This window comes from Micrasema longulum, unplaced genomic scaffold (genome assembly GCF_059751315.1).
Source record: "Micrasema longulum isolate JH-2025_06_02 unplaced genomic scaffold, ASM5975131v1 h1tg000411l, whole genome shotgun sequence".
Lineage (NCBI taxonomy): Eukaryota > Metazoa > Arthropoda > Insecta > Trichoptera > Brachycentridae > Micrasema > Micrasema longulum.
In genome coordinates, this window is record NW_028277611.1 from 1,266,407 (window position 1) to 1,285,215 (window position 18,809).

The 18,809-nt window shown below is 32.0% G+C and overlaps 1 protein-coding gene across 8 annotated transcripts in view; it reads left to right on the plus strand.

Annotated features, from left to right (window-relative positions):
• Positions 1–18,809, plus strand: part of Pgant9 (polypeptide N-acetylgalactosaminyltransferase 9) — a 647,455-nt gene that overhangs the window by 617,919 nt on the left and 10,727 nt on the right. For 7 of the 8 annotated variants that reach the window (XM_088226146.1, XM_088226145.1, XM_088226151.1 and 4 more), the window contains 6 exons: positions 1,454–1,623; positions 4,834–4,998; positions 15,673–15,926; positions 16,512–16,721; positions 17,560–17,742; positions 18,484–18,594. In XM_088226146.1, the coding sequence (XP_088082272.1) occupies positions 1,454–1,623; positions 4,834–4,998; positions 15,673–15,926; positions 16,512–16,721; positions 17,560–17,742; positions 18,484–18,594 (1,093 nt within the window). The remainder of the gene's footprint in view (positions 1–1,453; positions 1,624–4,833; positions 4,999–15,672; positions 15,927–16,511; positions 16,722–17,559; positions 17,743–18,483; positions 18,595–18,809) is intronic. The other variant, XM_088226152.1, reaches the window with a different exon arrangement.

The window sequence follows — 18,809 nt, forward strand, 5'->3', positions numbered from 1 at the left end:
TTTATGTTAGAAAATCATTGTTTTCAATACTTTTAATGTATGACTGTATGTTTTCTGAATAAAATAAAATAAAATAAATAAAATAGAATAATGTGGATTGAATCGAATCAACGTAAACGATAAAAATCATGAAGATTTGGAAATGGATTAAATTCTTTTATGATCGTCTAGAATACTTTAACATTTTCAGTTTGGAGTTCAGAAGGATTTTGGCTGCCTTGCTATTCTTCCACAAAATAAAATAAGTTTTAGGTCTTTCGTTTTTTTAAATATATTGTATATAATTATTATTTTGCCCTTGTTTGTCTTTGCTAAAAAGTTTTATGTTCTTTTTGTTCAGTTTCTTGCATTTATGCTTCTTTATATAACTGTTGTAATTGGCTTAGGCCGTATAGTTAATACATAATAATAATTACAATAATATAGATACCCATGATACCCTCGCTTAGATTAATCTGAATGTACCTTACCGTAACTTGCGTACCGACGTTGTCTTTGCTCTGGGAAATTTTAGAACCAACGTCGGATTTTTCTCCTCTGCCAAGGATCCTTTGAACAGTTAACAAAATATCACTCAACAGTGCTATAGATGTGTTTCTACAGCAAGGCCAAGCATTCAAGAAGCAAGCGGTGTTATCAATCCTGACTTAAGATGACAAACTTGCCATGTTTGCCTAGATCATTTCATGAATGTACATATTGCACTTGAAATAGATTCTAAGATTCTTTAGATTAAATTCATTAATTGTATTTGATTTAATTAATTAAAATCTATTAAAGCTTTCATAAGGCTGCTGATAGGCCTAAACAAAAGTATTTTTTTACTCATTGTAACTTAAATAAACAAACAAAAGAAAGAAAAAAATCTTAGTTATATTTTGAGATGCTAAATAAACAATATAAAATATGTAGGTACCAGTGGCGAGCCGTCATTTAGTTTAAAGGTAATTAACAACAAATGTTCAAGAATTTGTACCTACGTATAAGTACATCTGTGCTTCTGTGAAAAACAAGTCATACAATTTTTATTAACCACGTGATATAAGTGGCTTTATCCTACACTATTTAAGTGCAAAACAGTTTATTTAAAAATACCAAAATGACATTAAGAAGATATTTCCATTCCAACACTGATCACTGGCCGATTTATTGTAAAATGAATAATGTCAAAAACGGCATCACGCCACATGTCCTTTGTGATACATAATATGTCAACGGTAACCTATTATATAAAAAAAACCTTAGAAAATAATGTTCGAAATACTAGTTTCAAAATAAAAAATCTTAAAATAATATTTAAAGAATGACTGTTTTATTTATTTTCCCATAAACATAGTTACTATAAAACATTATCAGAGTTGTAATCTGTGCGTAATAGAATGGACTGTAATACAACTCTATTAATATGTAAGCCATTTCTAAACATATTTCATAAATAGTATTATTTTTTAAGGTGTAAGGAGCCAGGGCGGTACCTGAAGAACCTTCCAGCAACATCAGTGGTCATCTGTTTCCACAACGAGGCTTGGTCAGTTCTCGTGAGGACAGTACACTCCGTACTAGACAGGTCCCCGCAGCATCTCATCAAGGAGATTGTATTGGTGGATGATTTCTCTGACATGGGTAAGTCATTTAGTTTTTTTTTTTCCTTTTTCGTATGATTAATCAATAGATATTATACTAACAATATTTTGAGTTTGTCCAAATTTTTGTAGACAAGGACTGGATCGAACTTCTTAGAGAGCTTTTAATATTAACGTATTACAACAGAGATGAAGAACATTTACAAGAAGGTAATATAGAAGTCTAGGTATCTACAGGGCTTTTAAACAGTCATTACAGGCATTGTCTAGTATGTAGGTGAAACAATTTAATCAGATGAATCCCATCCGCATAAATAAAGGTTTCAACTCGATGAAAGAATTGCAGGAACTAAGATGTTCAAATATGGGCGGAATGATTAATGTTACTACACCTTTTATATTTCTAAATGACTTTTTTCCGTATTTTTAGATTAATTTATTCGTGACAAAAATACACTTATCATCTTTACATTGGTGTGTTCTTGTTGTTTCGGTTTTTGAAAAATTGCTTCCTTCATAGCAATTTACTCCATTTGGATGGTTTTGGTTCCCATGAACTCAAACCATTTAAAAATCTGTAAAAAAGCACCGTTTAATTTGCTGTTTTTGGGCGCACGGTATACAAATATAACTATCTTTAAAAGACGTAAAACGTCCGATACTGAAAATTTTATTTCGATACTTTGTCTAAAAAAATAACAGTTTGAAAAACGGGACGAAGAAATGTCGATTTTTTCTATTCTAACAAAAGGTCTGACATGCAATTGTCTTTTTGCACAGTATCGGGGAGGCATCTGCAAGACAGTGATAGAAGACAATGTTTAAATACCTATTTATCAAAATTCTCTGTCCTCACAATAAATATGAACAGAAACACAAAAATAATCATGTATACGTACATATCTTATTTGAAGTAAATACAATAATCAATATCACAGTTATTGTGCTCATTTAATCTATATACCAGTATATACTCAAATCGAGCAATTGCAAAGCATTGCCGGGTTTAGCTCGTGATTAAAAAAAAAACATTTATGCAATGGCTCGCAGCAGTCTCCTACAATTGTCTTTTCCTCTAGACAAAATCTTACTGTGAATACTTCTCCCAAAGATGGCCTTTGTTTTGGAGAACTTAATATGTTCATCCAAGACATTAAACATTATTGGGGCTCTTAAGGAAATCTTTAGTATGTCGAATGTTTGTAGACAAAGACTGAATTCCATTACGTTGGAAGTTCTCAAGATTGACAATATGTCGCAACAGAGATAGAGTCGCAAAAACCAACCGATTTATGAATGAAATATGTATGTTTAACTTTTAAAAGACTGTGGTAAATAATCGCTTTGCGTGCGGTGATGTACATCACATCAAATCGTGTTACCACTAGTAAAAGACGGAATATTCCTAAGTTCAGACATTTGAGAAAAGAAAACATGGAGACATACTGTTTAATAATTATTTTTCCATAATTTATGCAAATAAACATATAATTTAGCCCTGTTTCAGCAACAACAGAAAAATCACAAATACGCCGCTCATGTTACGCGCGTGCGTCCCCCATCACTGTTATCAACCGACTGAAGACTGAATCTGTTTTAGACAACACCCGCCGCGGAGCAACGTCTCTGTTTTCCCTTTTATGACTTAAATCTTCGTGTTCTCTCTTGTATAAGGTATCTGCATACATGAGTTGCTAAATAAGCGGACATTCGTTCTTCGCGTAGCAAGAATAAACATTTTTTAAATTAACATTTAGCATAGTTGTACAAATTTTACTTTCCAAATCGGGTGTGAAAATGTCCAATTGAAGATTACAAAAATGCGAATTCATCATTTGAAAAAATAAGAGATACACATTAAGTCTTGTGTTCTATGTCGACCAGTGTGACATCACAGCCACACAAGAGTTAAAAACGACATACCAAAAAGACCAGATTACGTGCAATAAATCCTATCCTGACTTTGATCACCCTCTCTAGAATAATGGGCAGAGAATCGAGAAAGATTTTAATAAAACAAAACAGGGAATTTAACCCGGCGTCAATCGTAGTGTGAGATACCCTGCTCATTTTTTAAAGCGCGCTACTTAAATAATTGACAACGTCGCATACCCTCCCATTCAGCAGCTGAAGTAAAAGACAGACGTATCGATAACTTGCTTTGTTTTAATAGTATCTTGCGTGTAAGCCGTTTTGGGGACATACAATACAGAAACATCATGAAGTATTTTATTATTTTTGTGTTATGCCCAAAAGTTTACAACTGTATTTTCTCAATTAAGATTCAAAATAAAATAAATAGGATATGCTTTCTGAAAAATTAGTTTTTTATTTGAATTCGATTATTTTTTTATTCTTTTTCGAAAAAAGCTTTTGTTGTTTCTTTTTCTCGTGGCTTCACAATTTATTGGTATGTCTAATGAAAAATTAAAAACAATATAAAAAGCAGTTAAACAGTGTTTAAAGGGGGACAGTCACAACTCAAAAATGTCTCTCTTGTAATCTTATGTCAAGCTTTATAAATCCCCAGCGGGTGTATTCCAGTACTTGTCTACAAACATTTTGATATTCTTAAATGTATTTGTAAAAAAAAACAAATGTGTATTAGGACTCTTAAATAATGAAAAATAATACCCTTTTTTTAAATTTATTTTTTATTTATTTTTTTTTGTTTTTTTACAATAAACATAATAATAAAACAGAGTATGAAAAAATAAAGCATAACTAAGTAATTAAATACATATTAATAGGAAAATAGTAAACAAAAAAATCCCACAAAGGTATGGCCTGTTCGTGGGTATACAAGAAAATGTTTATGAATTTTTGCTCCTATAATTAATAATGGACAGTTACAATATTTTTGGGTAACATAAGAAAGAAAAAATAAAATATCCTTTTAAAGATAATATGGTATTATTTTTTTTTAGTAATTGAAAAGGAAAATAAAAAATTTAAAAAAAAAACACAAAAATATTCCTTATTATTAAAGGGCAACAAAATAAATCATAGAAAAAAAGAGTTCATATCTTTAGTTTGAATCCAGGATAGTGCATGTTTTTTAAAAGAAGGAAAATTTTGAAAGTTTGGAATCAATGAAATATTATCGGTAGAAAAAGAATAAAAAAATTTTGGGCCTATAAAATATGCATGTCTTTGTGCGAGCCTCGTTTTACAATGTGGTATTTCTAACACACAATTCCTTCTTTGACATGATCTATTTTATTTATCTTACTTTATTTGTTTGTTTCAGCACATACAAAACAGGCACTTGAAGACTACATGGCGAGCTATCCCAAAGTAAAAATAGTCCGCGCTGCTAAAAGGGAAGGACTAATCCGTGCCCGGCTACTAGGTGCCCGCCACGTCACAGCTCCTGTTATCACCTATCTAGACTCCCATTGCGAGTGCTCAGAAGGTACGCTAAACCCATTTATTGATGTATATGTAGGATTCGATGCTTGTCGATCAAGCATGGAAGCTTTTACCTAGTTGGAAGTTGACGGAAGAAACGATGTGGTCTAATTATATTTATTACATGATGAATAAATGCATTAACAGAGAGGATAACTGCGTAGATATTATACTTGAATTACTGAGCACTGAACTTGACTACATGTTGAAACTGTCTGAGGTTGTCCGAATTGACTATCTAAAGATGCTACTGCGTTTAATATACAGTTATTGTTCAGTGTTTATTTTACCTCCAATTGGAACTTTTTCGGTCGTGTACTGATTCCGTGTTTCTCAGCGATTTTATATCCGCTCGTGTCAGCAGTTTGTTATTAGTTAATTGAATGTTGAAAATCAATAGTTCGTACACAAGAAATGTATAATTAAATATTTACACTATCAGGATGACAGTGGTTATTAATTTCTGGTTGAACTTGAAGTCCCACATATTCAATTTTTGCATCCTCTTTTGATTCCTCTTTTTTTCTAGTTTCCCGAGTTCGGACGTTATAAAGAATGGAGTTATGTATGTGTAATAGAATCAAATTCCAAACTAGTTTTTTTGACTTGATGGCCACTCTAACAAAAGTGTGTAAACTTGTCCGGCTCTAGGGTGCTGGTTAATTTTTTCGTCTACTATGCCATGTTTTGACTCCCTGAAAGCTAGTATAGCGCCGCAAATTGTCGGTGTCTCTGAACTGGCATCTAAAACGTTTAACTAATAGTTTTGCCCGTATCCGGGCGGATAAAAAATACAGCTTTGTTTGTGAAATAGAATCAGAATCCTGGAAGATTGTTTGCTCAGATAAAAGTCCTGAATAAGAAAATAAGTGGAGATAACTCCGCGTCGTTGTGTAGTGGTTGAGTAATTTGCCTTTCATGCTTGGTGCCCCGTTGTTCGATTGCCGAAAAGATTTAATTAAAAAATATTTGTTTTTAAATGTAGTTTTTCATTGTTCGTGAACTGGGACCTGAACCGTATAATACTTTAAAAATCATTTTTTACCTTTTTTTGTTATAACCCGGGACTTAAAGCATAGCAAGCGGATGCGTCAACTACTTTGCTACGAAACAGACTTTCCTCCACTCAATTTCCCTTTTTTAGGGATTTGACTTGAGAGCAATTGAAAATACACGTCTGAGATTTTGATTTACACACAGAATTTGTGTCCTTGATCTGACAGAATTCAAAAAAATAAATAAAAAATAAGTAAAATTTTCTATGTTTTATAAAATACCTTATTTGGATGCCACAAAAAAATATTGTATGCAATCGCTACTCGATAAACATAAATCACTTCCGTTTCACATATCCTGCCTACAAATACAGCGCAAAGCCTCCCGTGGAGGTATGTAGGTGCGTAGACCGGAAGCGGCGTGAAAGCCCTCCTACCTAACCGGAAGTGCTTCATCCGTTGCATTTGAAAGGGAAATTATGTTTTTCCTACTCCCGGAACAAGTATTTTTCTAGGCTTCTAAGGCAGCCAAAGTAACTGTGAAATTTCAAATCGAAGTCGTTTTGCAGTATAAAGTCGGATTTAGTTTGCCAATTTGATTTTATATGATTTCACTAAACAAATAGGAGCCTATCACCATCACCTATTTTTTAGCTTTTTTTAAGTTTTAATTTGATTGAAAACTATACATTAACAATTTTTCTTTATTTTGGTATAATTGACGTATCTGTGTCCAAACAGCTGAAGAATATAGTTCTGTGTGTCAAATAAAACCAGAAGATTATATGAGTGTTTTCTATAACTACCTTCAAGTAAATAATAAAATTGGTTTAAACTGTGAAACATTTTATTGTCCCTGAACTGGCACCTAAAGCGTAAGATTAATCACCTTACCATCGTATAAAAGAATGTGGAGATATGCTCTATTTGGTAAATCAATGCCCTGTTAAGTGTGGGCGGAGGGGGATACAATGATTAATTTATTATTATATATATTCTGTATATTTATTCATTTATATACAAGATAAACTTCACAGGAAGAAATATATTTTTTTATTATTTATCTTCACTACGAGGGCAATTGTTAACTTCTATTATATTTTTTACAGAGTAAAATATCATTAATATCTCCCTTTCCGCACACATTGGTGCATAAGGCACTGCATAATTATACAAAAAGTGTTTCTTAATCATCTGGTGAAGTAACATGGAGTAAAGGTAATCTGTCTTACGCTTCGGGTGCCAGTCCAGGAACAATAAAATATTTATGTTTTAAAAACAATTAAAATCAAACAATGGTTTACGTCCGTTCCACCAGAAATCGAACCTAGAACTTCAAAAATTGTAGGCAAACGCATCTACCACTATACAACGATACAATGAGGCGAAATAATCTCCACCTGATTTCCTCAATCAGGACTTTTACCTGAGAGCTGCTATTGAGTCGAAAGTACTCGTTTAGGGTTTGGGTTCTATTTTACACAGAGAACTGTACTATAAATTATAAAATTGCTTTGTTGTTATAAATAATAATATTTATTTATCTATTTTCTTAAACATCCAACAGCCTACAAAATAATGTAAAACACAATATTTTACTGACGTAATAACTTGTATTTTCATATAAGTTATAAATTTTAAAAATACTTGGTACACTTCCACCTATTTATTTTGACCAATTATTTAATTATTTAATTTAAATGAAATAAAATATACTTTTGACAAAGAAAAAAACATAAAAATTTTACACGTAGGACATAAAGGTCAAAAGTTAGACAGATTAGAAATTTTAAAAATAAATGGGATAAAAAATTATAGCGATAGAATTTTAATAAACCAGCAGATAGAATTTAAAAACTCACCCTTATTAGCCCCCTTAGTTGAACCCTGTACATTGTAATAAAACAATAAATATTTTTCATATAATAGAATATTCTCTTAAAGTACACCGCCAATACATGTTTCAATAATTTGTCTCACTCTGTTCTATTGAAATATTGCGCATTGTATCTTTGTCAAATTATTTTTAAATGTACCTACACTTAAGTATAATAATATGTTGTTTTATATATAAATTATCCTTACACTGTTAAATATTCACCAGTCTGAAGATGCCCATTAGAGGGTGAAAGCGCTAATTGGTCAAAATAAATAAGTAGAAGTGTACAAAGCATTTTTTTAAATTAATAACTTATGTGTAAATATAAGTTATTACATCATTACAATGGAATTCCATCAAGAATTGTCAATAAATAATTTAAATGAAACAATATTTTACCAAATGGGTTTGTTTTTAACATGCCCAGCGAATTAAGGTATATTTCACATTTATAATTGTTTATTTTTAGTGATGATATAAACTGGTTACCTTTCCATCCCGTTTATACATGCAAAAAATGTTACTCGTATATTTATTTTCATACATACATTGCTTGCTGTTTCGAAGAAGAAAGTTTTCCGTAATGGATATTTTATTCCAATTCAAACACCTACATATTTTAAACACCTTATATCTTGCCTCTTTCACTACTATGCCAATTACGTAAACTTTTCAAACAACAATAATATAGGAACGATATACGGCCCAACGGGAAAGTTTTCCTATTTATATAAAAAGTTGAGAAGTGTTCTCCACTTTTGAGGAATCTATTATCGTATTCTTTCGGAAAATGTTTTTTGTTGGAAAGGAAAAGCTCCAACATCTGCCAAAAGTCACGCTTTTTCCGTTGGAAAATTCCTTAAGTAAGGCAAAGGCATCGCGTCTAAGTATTTCTCAACGTGCGGTCTATAGTAAGTCACATACACTCGCCTATTTGGGGTCGGGTTTTCCCTTCATTTGAGGCTTTTTTACCGATTTCGGGTTCGGTTTTTATTTAACACTCTAACCCTTAAGCGCTTCCATAAAAAGCTTGATATTTTGATAAGTGCCAGTATGAAAATGGACATTGGGATGATTTTGAAAATATTCAAATTAATTTCGAAATTCATGATATTTTAGCACAAATCCCGACCCGAAAATTTACTCAGCATTTTAGACATTTTTTTTTTTTTTATAAAAATTTATTTATAAACCCTTGCGAATTATTACATTAATTTTGAAAAAAATAATGAAAACATTTTTTATTCATACTTGTTGCTCAAAATAATATTTTTTATATCTTTTGAAAAGTTTGTCCGAGTCTTTTGTTTAGTTTTGTCTGGTAGTTTATTGTATAATTTCAGTCCCCGGTTCATTAGTCTTGATTGTCCTTGTCTTGTTTTAGAAAGTTGTGTATGGCATTTGTCTGATATTCTCGTATTATGTCCATGTTGACTACAATTTTTTACAAGTTTTAGTTCTTCGTCTACAATTACATTTGTGGCTAATTTATGGATAAATTTTAATGATTCTAGTTGAAAGAGTTCAGTTACATTTAATTGCTTAAATAAAAAGTCTTGATTGAATTCATCGATTGTTTTCACGGTACCTATTTAAAATTTTGTTTTATTATTCAATAAAAAGCTTATTTATTTACTAATCTTGACTTTAAATAATAAAATCGTAATTTGTGCTTTCATCACCATGTTTTTTTTCGGAAAATACGTTTTTGGCTAATGTTCGCACAAGAATCAGTATTTCAGAATCCAAATCGATTTTGTTCAATAATTAAAAAAACATATTTTTACGTAGGTTAAGGATAAATAAACAAAAAAAAAATGTACCGTCTTGATAATTAATACTGAAATTGCTTAGATTTCCAAAGCCATGTTTTAATGATTTTGTACGGATTAATTTGTTTTTCTGGCTTGTTCCATTATATTTTTAATTATAAAAAATATTATTAAGCAGTTTTAATTGTGTTTCCGTCGCGGAATACTTCCAACTCACCCCACTTGCATCTCTCCACTTAAACCCCCTAAGGAATATGGTCTCGTTAGGTTTAGGGTAGGCTTTCATAGTGTTTTACGGCCTAACAGTAAAAGGCACCGTAATTTGTCAGAGGTGAGGGGTGAGACTAAAATGGGAATGACAATGAGAACTTGCTATATATATAATATAAATTCAATTGATATTATATCAATCGAGTTCTTATCTGCTTTGTTCCTGATAATTATAACTGACCAATTGATTTGATTGAAATTTCTCAAGGAAGAAATTTATATTTAATTAATTTATTTTTTTATTAATTAATTTATTTAATTTATTTTATATTTCAATATTTAACCCAATCCGACAGATACTTGTGGAATTCCCATCTTTAACCTTTATGTATTGTTGGAGCTCAATGTCTCTGGGTATGAACTGAACGTATATGTTGCGCCTTCCTTTCACATCAAAGGGAAGTAGTGTTGCTAAGCCTCGGTGTTGAAATCGTCCAACCTAGTACCTTACTACTGACAATTCTTTCCCTGTTACCCGAATTACTCTTCGTGCTTAATAATCCCTTTGCGCGCGGTGATGTAACATCGTGTTACCACAAGCAAAGACGGAATATTCTAAAGCTCAGACAGTTGAAAAAAAAAATATCATGGAGACATACAGTTGAATAATTCTTTTTCCATATTTTATTTTAAAAACATGTCATTAAGCACTGTTATAGCAAAACAAAATATCATAAATTCGCCGTTCATAATGAACGCGTACGTTTCCCATCACTGTCACCAACCGACTAAATTTGTCTAACATTACACCGGCTACGGTGGCTAAAGAACAGCGTCTCTGTCTTCCTCGTTATGTTTGCTATCTTCGTGCTCTCTCTAATACAGATATATTGCTGTATTTGCGGACATCAAACTTTGGGTAGAAAGGTTACATATTTTTTGTATTAAAATCCAGTGTAGTTATGCAAATTTTACTTTCCAAATCCGGTGTGAAAATGTCAATTTGACGATTTTAAAAAACACGACTCATTTAAGAAAATAAGAGAAATATATCAAGTTTTGTATAGTATGTTGACCAGTTGACATCACAGCCACACAAGAGTTAAAATGAAGTATTTTATGGACTTTATATAAGAGGTGATACATTTGTGATTACGGGATCTTTCGGTGATATGAATTATTTATTTATCTTTTGGTGATATGAAGGGCGTCCAATTTGAAAAATGAATAAATAGTTATAATTATAATGAAAACTGATGTTATTCAATTTATAAAATAATTTTAATGAACACAGGCCATTGTGACATTAGTAAATATTGTTTTTTAGCAATATGGTCATGAGAGTGAATGACAATATTCGACAAAGGGCCTCCATATGATTTGTTACACTCGAAGTGAATGCGGCAGAGTTAAATTCAATAAAAATCACGATACATAAAATTGAAAATTTTAAATGAGTAACTCGTTTATTGATAAAAAATATTGCTTTTTTGTATAAGTGACAGCGATAGGAAGACCCGCGGTCTTTATAACGGTTTTCGGGTATGTGAAGGAAATATTTTCGCTGCAGTGTTTTATCGGCACCCGAAGCTTAAGACTGACACTATCAGATGATTGCAATACGTTTCAATTTTATTACGAATGCGTTGCCACTGAATGTATTTTTTCGCCTGAGCTTTTTACAGTTGAGAAGCGCTGGAAGTGCAAGGGAAGAAACGGCTATCATTCTATGTCAGATGGTCTTCTCTAGCGTTACTCAAAGTGTTTCTTGTCCACCACTCTCCTCAGGTGTTAGCTGTGGATCCGTTTCCACTTTTCATTTCCTTTTCCCCAAAAAGGGTGACCTTTGGGGCCTCTGCTTGTGTTTTATAGCGGACTTTATCGCCAGCCTAATACTTTAAACGCTCCCCGCGCACCGAGGCACAAATGTTTATTTTCCAGTCTTTTCTCCTCCTCTTTTTATATTTACGGTTACTGCCTTCCGCTTTTTACTGCCTTCCATTCCGATGATCTTGCTCGTTTTTTAATGTCCATCTTGCGTGTAGTTCTCACTTTTATATTCCTGAGTAGGCGCATCGCTGTGAGTGCTGTCTCTCCCCGAAGGGACGGTACCCATTCGTTTAATCGTAATCACGCCTCGCAGTCAACTTGTCATTTGTTTCATATCGACGGGGTTGTAAAATATACGGGATAACTGGACAGGCCATTACAATTTATCACTTCCATGGGCTAATTTGTACGCATTGGTATCAAAAATGGAAAGTTAATTTGTTTACCCTAATCCGATTTTATTCACTTAAAGCAATCGTACGAAGAACGTTAACGGATTTATTATTACCAAGTAATTTCTTTTCAACGAATTATATTACGTGTTTTTTTAAACAAAATATTAGTCTGTAGTCATTTAAATTTATATTTTATAATCTTATGCCGCAATTGTAATACATTAATCATTGTTTAAAATCGATACTTTCTGGTTCAGTTTGCAGATTTATTGCAAGCCAAAATATGGGTCATACTAATATTTTTCCTGTAACCATAAAATTATTCCGTTTTCATAAACATGAACGCATTCAATAATTGATTGAATTAGTATTATTTAAAGTTGGGTTTTAACATCTTATACAAATTACATTACTTTTTGCGCCACAACAAGCCATAAGCCTATTTACGGCGCACAGCACCCAGGCTTGAGAATTTATTTTTCAAACCCAGAATCCTCCGTGCATAACGCAAATATCTTGACCATTCCACTATTTTTATTTATTTAACTTTTTGTACATAATATTATTTGTACATTGGCGGGCTTATTGCCAAATGGCAATTTCTTTCAACCAACCAATAAAATAAAAGTTTTATTTTTATAATTCAAGTTACAGAACATATTCAATAGAAGAAAAAAAAAAGATTAAAAAGTTAAAATATATAAAAATAGAAATAAACGTATTTGTTTATAAATTACCTTAAATCAAAACTATTACTCAATGGGAAAAAGGAAAAAAGCAGAAAGAGGAAAAAGGAAAGGAGGAGAGATTAAGGAAGAGAAAGGAGATATTTCTTCAGACGTGATTTAAACAGAGATAATGTAGTAACATCTCCACTACGGGGGTCATCAGAAATATTTATTGATGAAAAAACTTAAATCAGTGAAATTCGTAAATAAGTGTTAATACTTAATACCTACTTTGTATTATTTAATATTGCGATAGAGAGAGCTTATTATTTGTTCACTAATCCCCATGTTACGATTTTTGTCCGTTGTATATAAAATAGGTAGAAATAATATTTTCTCGAATATTTCTATGTCATTTGTATCCTACCTCTTATTTTTTGCTATTTTGCCCTCGCGCTTAAAAAATAATACAAACAATTTTTTTCTTCTGTATTGTTTCGAGAATGTCAAAATCTTATACGTAAGAATGGGATTTAACCGGGGCTTATTTCGGATTTGTCACCACCCGATGAGGGTAAGGCAATCTGTCAACACCAACCAACCTGTTGGAGTTATAAACGAACTTTGATCATCTTTATGACGATGAATGAAGTTATTCGGTATTATTGTGGATCAACCAAATTCATTTAGTTGATTCATTTTTTTTCAATTTGGCATAATTTACGCCTTTATTTATTTATTTATTTATTTATTAATGAAATCATACAGTCTTTATATAAAACAAGGTACAAAAGAACAATTAAAAAAAGCAAGACCAATTACAGATTTCACACTAATGAATGCAGGAGGAGAGGGGAAAAATAATTTAATTCTGAAAAAGTAAAAATAAAAATATTACATAAAAATTCACAAAAAGGAGAAGACATTGTAAAGCTACTCTACTTTCCTCCCTCTCTCTCTGCTTCCATGAACATTTCAGTTTAATTGTAAAAAATCACAACCAACAATAAATTATTCGATGCAGGTAGTAGATGTAGGTAAGTATAAATTAAGAGTTGAAATCAAATGTTTAAAATTAAAAGTAAAGGTTAAAATTAAAATGAAAATTTTAATTTAAAATTAAGTTAAAGGTTTTAATTAAAAGTCAAAATTAAGAATTAAAATTAAAATTGAAATGAAAGTATTAAAATTAAAATTAAATATTTCATTATCTTCTGTGTGCTATGCAAATATTTGCTATCTGGACGCCAATGCGGAACTCATTGGTCGTCTGGAGAGCTTCCAAAAACAATTCATCCGCTTTATTTTCAATCTCAAAAAATATGACCATGTACCACTCTTTCGCTCTAAACTCAAGTGGCTTCTTTTTTATCAGCGCATAACCTTTCAATCTCTCTCACTTCTTTATAATATTCTTCGCAATCCTTGCGCTCCAAAATATCTTGCGGAGAATTTCATTTTTCTTTCTGATCATCGTCTTTCATTTCGCTCTTCTCGGGAGAGAACACTTTCCATTCCTCGACATAGTACATCATTTTTCAGCTATTCCTTTTTCATCCAAGCTGCTAGACTTTGGAATGAGCTACCATTTCATGTAAAAAATGTACCTTCTCTAGCCACTTTCAAGAAACGCCTGAAACATTATTATATATCCTAGAATCCTGAGCTCCCTGAGTTTTACTGCCTGTTTTTCTTCTTTTTCTTAAATATTTTTTTTTATCTCGTTTTTTCTTTTCTTGATTCTTCTTTCTCTCTCCTTCAAAACACACTTTCTGATTCCACATTCCTCATTATTTAACATGTATAACATAATGTACCTTTTTATTTAAGTTGATTTGCACAAGCCGTATGTTCCAATTAAAAAACAGCGTTTATTTGTAATTAATTAGGTTTTTTTTAAATGTTTTGTATGTACCTATATTTTAGTATACATTGATGTTATTTTTATTTACAAAATTTTGACCAATCTCTTCTTTTTGCCCAATCTGTGTTTTGGTTGGGTGGAAGATTTAGTTTTTAGCAATAAGTCCGCCAAAGTACTTATTCTTTGTACTTAAAGTTTTAAATTAATTTATGAATAAACTTAACAACACAAATAGTAAGTCAAGTTTTAATAAATAAATTAACACAAATAAAATAATATTGTCAGATCCATATACTGCTCTCTTTCATGTATTCATTTAGTCCATAAAAAGTCTTTTTTAAAAGTACGCCTTTTATAAAAAAAATTATTTAATTATACCTCATCTTAAGGACATTATCAGGCATTCTATTGTAGAAGCATACACAGTGCCCCACAAATGATTTGCTTACCTTACTTAGTTTTAATTTCAGGATTACTAATTTGTCTTTACTTCTAGTATTATAATTATGTTTTACAAAAATATAGCTGATTGCAAATTCTTCGTGGTTCATGATAAGGTTATCATCTGAACCATTGCAACGATGAATAATTTGGGTTATATTACAAATTAATTTATTTTTATTAAAAATAATTGTGAGCTTTTTCTATGTGTACCTACTGTTTTCATTTTTGGGTTTGTTTAAACTCTTTATAAATGAATATGATAGAAAATTTAAGCAATGCTGTTATAGAGTTAAATCGAACTTCTTACTTCTGAGTTTGTATTTTATTCAAATGGTTCTATGCGCGTATTTTCTTGCATGGTTACTTACATTATTAACACATGTGAGATAATCGTAAGAACTAAATTATTTTAAAAAGGCGAGGAAAATAAATGGGCAACATTTAATTTATTTACGTTTTCCCTTGATTTCCGTTTTATTGGAGCACAACACATAACAAACAGAAGAGAATAACAACTTAGAACCACTAAGATTAAAAATAATCCCATATTAAATTTCGCGAATTTCCGTAAGTATATTTCCCTTTAAAGCCTTTTTGTATTTAATTGATGTTTGTTTTCAGGGTGGCTCGAACCATTGCTGGACCGCATAGCCCGCGACCCCACAACGGTCGTATGTCCCGTGATTGACGTCATAGATGACTCCACCCTCCAGTTCCACTACCGCAGCAGCGGAACAGTTAATGTGGGAGGCTTCGACTGGAACCTGCAGTTCAACTGGCACCCAGTCCCAGAGAGGGAGAAGAAGAGGCACAAGCATAGTGCTGAGCCCGTCTGGAGTCCGACGATGGCTGGAGGGTTGTTCTCAATCGACAAGGTTCGTATAAAACCATTTTCCATCTCTGAACCGAATAAATAATATAGTTTAATTACTCAAATTCTTCGTTCATTCCTAAGACGAGTTGTGGACCCGCAGTAATCTCGTTGACTCCGTATCAGGAGCTCAGGGGTTCGAACCCTGCTTTATCATAACTTATTTCCCATTTCAAATACTTTTTTTAAAAACACATTTATTTTTATATGAAAAAAATACACGCGTTCTCGTATTTACACAAAATTTCAATTTTGTGGTTCTAAATAACTCACTATTAGAAAATGGGAATTATGTTGGGGTAGAGCGGGGTACGAATCTCAAACCTATGATCCATGTATAAACCAAAAATCTCAGGTTTCTACAGAGCTCAACAACACATGAAAAATAAAATAAAAATGAAATGACGAAATCTAATACAGTTCTTACATTATATTTACACTGACAGCTAAATAAAGCCCGCTACCAAACCATTTATATTGTTTTTTTTTTCACTCCATCAATATATTAACTCACTACACCAATTTGAACAATCCTATTGATGGTAGTATTTATCGGTGCTTATTAAAACAATGTTTGTGTCTTTTTCAGGCATTTTTTGAGAAACTTGGCACATACGATAGCGGGTTCGACATCTGGGGCGGTGAGAATCTGGAACTTTCCTTCAAGACCTGGATGTGTGGAGGAACTCTGGAGATAGTGCCTTGCTCTCACGTGGGACATATCTTTAGGAAGAGATCTCCATATCAATGGCGCAAAGGGGTTAACGTCCTCAAGAGAAACTCCATCCGTCTATCAGAAGTATAAACCAATGTTGTTTGCTTAGATATCAAACACATTTAAAACCATATAAGTTTTTTTATTTTATGAAGTAAAGCCACTTGAAAAAGAATTATTAAAAAAAAAAAAAATGCAATAAAAGCAATAAAATCTCCAATTAAAATTGAAGTGTAGAAAATATATTTTTTTGTAATTATTTAAATTTTAAAATAGTATCTTTTGCGCAAAACGTTCCAAACAAAAAACGACTTTTTTTGTAATAATATTAATTTCGTAGTTTGATGCGGAATTTATCTGAAAATATACTTTTGAGATTTCAAATTTCAAAAGTTACATGTTTCAATAGAAACGGATTTAACATTTAAATGAACATAAACAATATAAAATTTCGATTTACCTACATCGAATCTGCATTGCCAGCTCCATACATTTGCCCTTTCAAATTAACATTGTAATCTTCTTCATCCTTTCTAGTTGACTTCAAAATTTTCGCGTGGCTTAAAATTCTGGACTGGCTCTACCCCTTAAAGCCTCAAATCAATCTTATTTTTTGCTTTGTTTTTTTCAGTTTTTATGTTTTCCATACTACTGTTTTTATGAAAATTTTGAAAAAATTAATCACATTGGTATAAAATAAATCAGAACACTTTACTGTAATACCACAAATTTTAATGGACGCAGGTGATTCAGAAGCAAAACAAAATTACTTTTACTATAGTAAAAAATAAAAATATTTTTAAGACTATTGAACTCAATTAAATTTCTACTGTAGATCACAATGCGTCAATACAAACATGTGTCCATTTTTTCCAAAGTTTTTTCTGTTTTTTTGTTGTTGTATCATTCATCAATTTAACAGGTATGGCTGGATGAATATGCCAAGTACTACTACCAGAGGATTGGTAACGACAAAGGTGACTATGGAGACGTGTCGGACCGAAAAGCACTGAGAAAAAATCTCAATTGCAAGTCTTTCGATTGGTACCTGAAGAACGTTTACCCAGAACTGTTCATTCCAGGAGATGCTGTAGCAAATGGCGAGGTACGTATAAACTCGTTTCCTAGAACTATCGTTAAAACAATTGTATACAGGAATATAATAAATCGGGTTGTGGTCCTGTGGCTAGTGTCTCGGACTCACGGACCAAAGGTCTGTAGTTCGAATCCCACTACCCCAACTTGATTCCATTTTCTAATAGTGAGTTATTTATAACTCGTTAAAAATGGCCCCTTAAAATTAAATATTTGGGTTAATCATAAGAACGCAAATATTTCTTTGTTATAAAAAAATTAAAAAAATCAAAATCAAAATAAGATTAAAACAAAAAAAAACCGACAATAAATAAAAAAAATTAACAAGGTAAATATAAGTGTTTATTCGTAAAACAGTTTATCACCTCTTTAATAATACTAGACTCGGGAAGTACCCATTTCTTCCTCAGAACTTACAAATTTACAGTTTTCCTATACCTACCTTCGAACACACGAAAGGTGGTAAGCGATCATGTGCTAACTTTTGACAAAGTTTGTGATGGCATATTTTTACAATACTTATCAAAACCAAGTTCTTTTTATTAAAATTAATAAGGGCCCAGTTCAATTGAAAATTTTATATTTTTTTAAGTTTTGTCAAAACTGAAAAGTATGTTGCACGAAATACGGCAGCCAGATTTGCCCATTCCAACTTTTACTGTAGAACTTGCCCCCAGTATCGAAGGGTGTAAACTTTAAATCTACGTTTTTTGTTTTTCTATCTTCACTAACCAAAATCTCTCGTATTTAGTTCCGAAACTTAGGTGTTGGAGGCAAAACTTGCCTCGATTCTCCGCTGCGGAAGACAGACCTCCATAAGCCCGCCGGGCTCTATCCTTGCCATCGTCAGGGAGGAAATCAGGTACCACAGGAAGATACCAGACGACTGTGGATGAAGCAAACCATCAGTGGGATTAGAACAAATAACGACAAGCATGATGTAGCAATACGTTGTTTCGGCACGCTATGCGCTAGACAGATCATTCACGATATCTTAGAAAAGCTTTTTGAGAGGTTTAGAGTCTTAGTCCTCTTCCTGACTGTTTAATTATTCTCTTTTCTTTATAAGAGAATGTG